Below are 7,821 nucleotides of genomic sequence, written 5' to 3'. Positions count from 1 at the left end.
CTCTCTCTCTCTCTCTCTCTCTCTCTCTCTCTCTCTCTCTCTCTCTCGGAAACTACTATATCATTATTCTTATTGGTATGCAGTTGTATTTAGTTACAAGTGATTAAAAAAGTATGAACAATGACTATGAGACAGAAAAGAGGAGCTTTATTTTAGTTAATCATCCCTTACTTAGAATTAGAAAGAATTTTATTTTTAATATGAACAAAGATGTTCTAAAGGACTCTTCATGTATGGGAGAATAGAGGGAGATTGCCTGTTCAGACCCATATTTCCCTTTAGATATCAAGTGTTTTGGCCAACACATTTCTCCTATGAGATAATTAACCATCTATAGCTATACACCAAGTGAGAAGCTTCCTATAGCCCAAATATATGCTATCTATAGAAAAATTCAATCAGTTTTTTACACTATTTCCTTGTAGCAAGAGTTTTACAAATAAGATTTTCGATGTCCCACTTGCATTTTTGTTATTAAACACTGTCGACTCACCAGGGTGAGTGAGACTAGGGCAGAGAGATCATTGAAATATCATTTTCCTTTTTCTTCTGATATGATTTGGGGTGAAGTGGAGTAGTGCCAGATGACGTTTTGACACATGAATCCAACAGAGATGATTTTCTGTGTTCTGTAATTAGTTCTCTTACTATCTTACTAATGACTGTTGTATTCTATACCACAGGCATTTCTGGTATAGATTTCATCTCTAAAGCCATAGTCATTTTCCTAGGATATCATTTATCTAATCTTGGAATCTGAACCCACTCTTTATGACATTCCAATGCTACCACCAGTTGGTGGTTACCTGAGCTTGTCCAGGCACTCTGCCTTCCAATGATTCAGAAAACGTAGACACTGGGAGACACAGATTTCCCCAGCTTACCTGAAATTCAAGGTGTGCCACAAAGAACTTTGAGCTGCAAGAAATGTATTTCCATTGGATGTAGATTATCAGATCAGAACCAAAAGTACCTGACAAAGCAGATCTAATTATAAATATGAATAAAGTACAGAATGAACTGAGTGTAAAATTATTTCATTCTCTGATGTTTATGTTTACATTCTAAAACATTTGATATAAAAAACTTTTTTCTGTAGCATGAATAAAGCATGCTTTCCACATCAATTCTTATTTCTAAGATTCCTTATTTATAGTAGAGCCAGAAAAAATGAATACTTTATGATGTAGTTGGGTTTTTTTCTCTTCAATAATAATGACTACAATGATAAGAGTCAGTGTATTTAGAGTTAGAAATAATTTAATAACTGAAAATGTGAAAAAATCAGCATTTAGAGGGGACATTAAACATTGATTATGAAATGTTCAGGATATGAATAATCTGTAAATATCTACCATAGATCCTCAGTACTGAAAACAAGGACTCTGAAAAAAATAATATGTTTCAAATTTGGAAGAGAATATCAAACATAATATATTGAGTGTTAGAGAGGGAAGGAAGTTTAGGATAAATAAGGACTATAAAGTATATAATATCTTTATATGATTTCATACAAAAAAATGTCCAAACTGGATTAATATTTAAAAAATAAAATCTGTAATCTTAAAATTATCTTTGTCATTTTCTGATCTCACCTGCTCACTTGTTATTTCAGAGTCAGAAATCAGGTCCTAGTGAGAAACAAGTGACTCCTATTGTGAATTACTAATTTTAAAGATGGAATATACAGGAAAAAATGGCAGAGAAAAATTTTACGATCATGGAAGAATTTATTCTCTTGGGATTTTCTGAGCTTCCCAACATCCAAGGTTTTCTCTTTGTTATTTTTTTAGTTATCTATATAAATATACTATTAGGGAGTGGTCTCATCATTTTAATCACCAATATGGAACCGGCTCTCCAAACACCCATGTATTACTTCCTTGGGAACTTCTCCTTTGTGGAAATTTGTTACACATCAGTCACCCTCCCCAAAATGCTTATGAATCTTTGGAGACAGAAAATAAATATTTCTTTATTGTCATGTGCTGTACAACTATGTTTTTTTCTTATTCTGGGAGTCACAGAGAGCTTCCTCCTGGCAGTGATGGCTTATGATCGCTATGTGGCAATCTGTAAGCCCCTCTACTATCGTCTAATCATGAACCACAAGATATGTGTCCAGATGGTGATTGGCTCCTGGGTGACTGGAATTCCAATCTTAATAGGGCAGACATACCAGGTTTTCTCTGTGCCTTTCTGTGGTTCAAACAAACTCAATCATGTTTTCTGTGACATGCCCCCACTAATGAAGCTGGCATGTGGAAACACCTCTGGGGATGAATTCTTTATTTATATTGATTGTTTCTTATTTGGTTTGATTCCCTTTCTATTGATCCTCCTGTCTTACGTCAGAATCCTCAACACTATTCTGAAGCTTCCCTCAACTACTGGCAGATCCAAAGCCTTCTCTACTTGCTCATCTCATCTTATAGTCATATGCTTATTCTATGGTTCTGGTATCACTGCATATCTGCAATCCAAGTCCAGTTACTCAGATACAACAGATAAGATCTTTTCTCTGTTCTACACCATTGTGACCCCAATGTTTAACCCCATGATATATAGTCTGAGGAACAAAGACTTCATTGAGGCAGCAAGGAAACTGTTTTGTAAATGTGTAGGAGGAAGAATAACATAATTTAGCTTGCATATCATTATATCCTGAGCCATTTTCCAAGTTTTTCTTCTCTTTTTTTACTCTGTATGCCTTTCAAACTTCATCATTACCTTCTAGTTATCTTAAATCTTTTGACATTTCTCCTCTCAATCCTTCCATGATATTAAGTGTTTTTATGTGCAATGAAATAACCAACATATTTTCCTGTCATTGTGGTAGTTGTTGTTTTCAAGCACCATTAATAAGGAACCACCTTTCCACCATAAGTGTAAGGTTAGGGCAGATAGATGGGGCATTACATAGAGCATCTACCTTGGAGTTGGGGGGGGGGGGAGGGACTTAAGTTCAAACACAGACATTTACTAACAGTGTGTCCCTGGGCAAGTCACTTAGCCCTGATTGCTTCCAAAAAAAAAAGGTGGATTGAGTTTGTCCTGACTCTATTACCTTTATAATCTAAACCAGTCGTGAAGTGTCTACAACATGCAAGTATACGATGATAACAAAAATATCTTCAAGGACAATGACTACAACTACAAGGTTACTGATTCTACTTAACTATGTCAGAGAGTTTCCTAACCTATTTATTTTTCTTAGTGTTTCTAAACTGAAATGAGAATATTGGCAATCTTTTTCAACCTAAAATGATGACTATCATTAAATAAGCTGTGGAATGTGTGATTAGGTTACATTTTACTATAGTCATTGTAAATTGGAGACATACTTATTCACTAAATGTGATTTCATTTGTTGTTGTCTTTTTTTGTTGTTGTTAACATGGCCAAATTTGGGAAATGAGTACTTTAATTCATTTAATTACACTGGCCATAAGATTGCAGATAAACTGAATCATTGTGTCAATTAAGATTATTCAAAGAAACCATTGCAATCTGTTTGTTTACCTATTATCTAAAATACTAAGAAGGAATAAAATATATATTGTTTTTCTAAACAATTATTTTTGGAGAAGTGTCTTTTCTATCTGGATTTTGGTTAAATTGCTGTGTCTCTGTTTCTGTCTGTCTGTCTGTCTCTCTCTCTCTCTCTCTCTCTCTCTCTCTCTCACACACACACACACACACACACGAGAAGAAATGCTGGAAAAAAATGAGTTAATTTAAGAAAAACACTAAAAAAGTTGCATGAACTATGACTTATCTCACTGATTCCCAAAGTGGGGGAAAAACAGAAGAAAAATACATAAGAAAACCTTAAGCAAAGCCTTAAGAGAAGAAGACATATTTGCCTTAAAATAGTTCCTATATATTAAAATAGTTTAAATAGATTTCCTAGAATAAATGCAACAAGAGAAATATTTTGAAATGAAAATTAGAATATAATGACATTGTAAAAACTAATATTTTGAAAGATATAATGAGTTCTTACTAAAATGGGACGAGAATGATGATAGATAAAATGTGCAGAGATAAAGGCTTCTGGACAAATGATACAATTTGAAATTATTTTGATCATGATGGCTATTGGTTAAAATATTTTCTTTTTTTCCCCAATGTGAGGAGAGTTGATAGGATGAGAGGGAAATATATTGAACTGAGATATTTTAATTAAAAAATAAGTGTTAAGAAAATTTAAATTTAAGGACATTTAATTTTATGAAACTTTGAATTTAAATAAAATTAATTAAAATTAAATTAAAAATTTAATTTTAAAATTTAAAGTGAGACAAAAGTTTTAAGAAAAAAACAAGTGATTTTGTAAGTGAAATATGAATACTTTAAGAAAGAATTAGAATATGACTTGAAGCTTTAGATGGAATACTGAAAAGAAGAATTAAATACTTTGAATAAAAGGTACAAAATTGCATGAAAGTAATAAACTCCATCCAAAGCATAAAGGGGAGAACAATCAATAGGCTTTTGAGAAATAAAGATAAATACAGGAAAAAATAAAATATTGTATGACAATTCACACAGAAATAAACTGAAAAGCAAATGGACAGACAATTTAAGAATTATTAGATTATGCAAGAGGTAGGACAAAATGAGTCAGTATATATTTTCTGAAATCAAGAAAAGAAAGTCATAAGAAATAATAGAAAAAAACCCAAAATATAGGATTATTTGGCAAATATTTAAAGTAATACTTACTATTATTCAAATATTCCTAAAACATCAAATTAGAAAGAGTTAAATAATGAAATAAATACGTATTCAGAAATTTACCTAGTCAAACACTTCTTTTAAATAGAAATAGATGACATTGAATGTTATAGGAAGAATACAGAGAACATGTGTGTATAGTTTGCTTATATTTAACAAAGCACTGGATGAACTATTTCATGTTTCAAATATAGAGAGAAAATGGGTTAGTACAGAATACAATTAGACATATTGAGAAATGATTGGATGACATTTTTGAATCACATTTATAAGATTCTTGGAAATAACACAGTGATGGCCCTTATTTACACCTTCATAGGCAAACTATTTTGAACATAGTAACCTCACCCTTCTGGCATGCTCAGATCACTCAAACAAATTGGAAAGCACATGAATCTTTCACCCAGTCTCAGAAAGGACTTTCCTAATATAGCTCAAGTACTATTATGTGATACCTCTCTTGCAAAGTGATGTCATTCTTGCTATAATTATAAATAATTATATATTCTTATAAATTACACATAATATACATTAAATTTATATTATAAGCATTTATAATTATTATATTATATTGTTATAATTATATGCTTACCATGCTTGTCATAAAGTTAATTGTACAGTTAAACATACAGTGTGTTAAAATTAAAAACAAAAGTGCCATGTAAAAAAAAAAAAGTTCTTTCCTAGGCTCACTTTCCTAGGCTTCTTCCCTCACTCCATCTTCCAAACAAAAAGAGAAATGCAATAGTGATTGCATAATTAAGAATGCTTCATAGTTTGCATCCTGACTATGCCAGGAAAGAAGAGGATCTTCTGACCCTTTAAAATCCTATTTCCTCAGCCTTCAGGCACAACATGAACTTGATGACTTCTACCTTCTGGTTCTGACAACATGTGTAAACCTAGTGTTGACATGATAGATAAGAATATGGCTATTCTACAGCAGATATAGCTGAATATAGTGGATTGACATCTAGGTTAAGATATTATAAAATTCAGAGTTCATGGCTAGAATTGAAATAAGAATGTGGTACTTTGTGCCTTTGAGCTCTTGCTGGAGACAGTGTGTCTCCTAAGGAAATGTGGCCAGGAGCCAGGCTGGATGTTCCATTTGCCTCAAAAACAACCACTTCCATCTGTACCAGCATAAGCAACTTTCATCTCCAGCTGCCAGTTCAAACTGAGCTGTGAAACATCTCTGATTCAAAGAACAGGCCTCCCTTTGACTTTAGAATTCCCATTTCCTGCTTTACCTGCCCTTTGATGGAAGAAGAGTTATGACCTCTGCTCAGTAATAAAAATTCTCACACCTGTTGGTTAATCTTCACATCCCAGTGACTGAACTCCTGTAAATCATTTTCCAAATTCCATTCCACAGCCTCTATTAACCAATTTCCCATTTCAATTTCCCTGCACCCCCATATGCCACCAAAACTGCTCTCTCCAAAGTTACAAATGAGGTCTTATTTGCCAAATTCAATGACCTTTCCTCAAACCTCTTTCTCTTTAACATCTTTGAAGGCTTTGACACAATTGATTACTCTCTCTTCATTGATACTCTCATCCCTCTAGATTTTGGGGACACCACTCTCTCCTGCATCTTTACCTATCTGACAGGTGTTTTTTCCTCTAGCTATTATGCTGTATCCTTTTCCAGATCATGTCCTCTAACTGTAAGTGTCCCTCAGCATTTTGTTTTGGGCCATCTTCTCTTCTCCCTCTATGGCTTCACTCAGTGATCTCCTCAGCAGCAATATATTTAATTGTCATTTCTATGCTGATGAGTCAAACCCACCTGCCTGCCCCAAACTCTCTGCTAACCTTAAATCTCACATCTCCAATAACCTTTCAAACATCTCTTATTGGATGTCCAGTAAACATCTTAAACTCAACATGTCCAAAAACAGAAGTCGTTATCCTTTCCTCTTCTGCCATTCCTATTAATGTAGAAGGCAACAGTGTCCTCCACAGTCCTATCCAAATCCTGGTTACAATGCCCACAGTCCCTTAGGCCTGTAACCTACCTCTCACCCCTCATATCTAATGTACTATCAAGGCATGTTGATTTTTACCTTTGCAACATCTCTTGTACATGCCCACTTGCCTCTCTTCTGACACTGCCACCACTCTATTGCTGGCCCACATCAAGTCATACCTGGATTATAAAAATAGCCTACTCTGCCTGCCTCCTGTCTTTCCCCATTATAATCCATCCTCAATTCTGTCACTAAACTGATTTTCCTAAAACACAGGTCAGATTACATCACAGTTGCCACCCCACCCCCACACTCAATAAATTCCAATGCTGAAATTTGGTTTCCCAGAGAAGTGCATCTGTACTGTAAGTCATTCCCATGCCAGCATGCTTATATAGGTCCCACATAATGGACAATGAATGGTTTTGCATTTAACAGTCACCAATAGAGTGAAGAAGGGCTGTATGCTTGGACCCAAGCTTTTAGTCTAATGTTTTTAGCAATGTTGTCAGATGCCTTCAATGAGGATGACATTCTCCACCAGCCAGCAGCATACCATCCATATGCTGAACCATCAGTTACAGCAAAAAGAGAAATTTTGAATGCTGTGGATGAGTTCAGTTGTCTTGGTAATTTACTTTTCAGGGACCATGTACACATAGATGATGTGGTTGTGTTATGGGAATGTAAATTTTTAAGATCTTTCCTGCCCCTAGGCTTAAGTGTACCTGGAGCCTGTGGTGGGAGGCTTGTTTTTCTGGAGATACTTTGTGATTGGGCAGTGGGTCAAGAAGGTTGTTACATTCTCTGAGCCTGGAGAAGAAGGCTATATAAGCCCTGATGGGAAGCATTGCTTTGGGGCTCACTTTGAGAAGTGTTCTGTGATTTGACCAGACAAGACTCCAGGCAGCTGTTGAGAGCCCCCTGACTTTGAAAACCCAGATGTTGATGCTTCCCTCTCTGGTAACTGTGATTTGGTATGGATGTATGTAATGGTTGCACAGTTTGGAAGCCTGTCTGCTGAAATGTTCTTGTAACTTATGCTTGTAACCTCTATATATTCTGAAGTTCAGGGTACTGACCTTTTCCCCCTGAACTAGATAAA

General features: G+C 34.8%; 1 protein-coding gene across 1 annotated transcript; it reads left to right on the top strand.

The window, feature by feature from the left end:
- The first annotated feature begins 1,690 nt into the window (after positions 1 to 1,690).
- On the top strand, positions 1,691 to 2,641 carry LOC138163347 (olfactory receptor 10AG1-like). Its single transcript, XM_069090866.1, has one exon. It carries the CDS (start codon positions 1,697 to 1,699, stop codon positions 2,639 to 2,641), a length of 945 nt encoding a protein of 314 aa, XP_068946967.1. The 5' UTR covers positions 1,691 to 1,696.
- Positions 2,642 to 7,821: the final 5,180 nt, after the last annotated feature.

Source organism: Petaurus breviceps, unplaced genomic scaffold, assembly GCF_028583685.1.
Source record: "Petaurus breviceps papuanus isolate PSGF00001 unplaced genomic scaffold, PetGlider_PUasm1.0 188, whole genome shotgun sequence".
NCBI classification, from domain to species: domain Eukaryota; kingdom Metazoa; phylum Chordata; class Mammalia; order Diprotodontia; family Petauridae; genus Petaurus; species Petaurus breviceps.
This window is presented reverse-complemented; position numbering and strand designations above follow the sequence as displayed.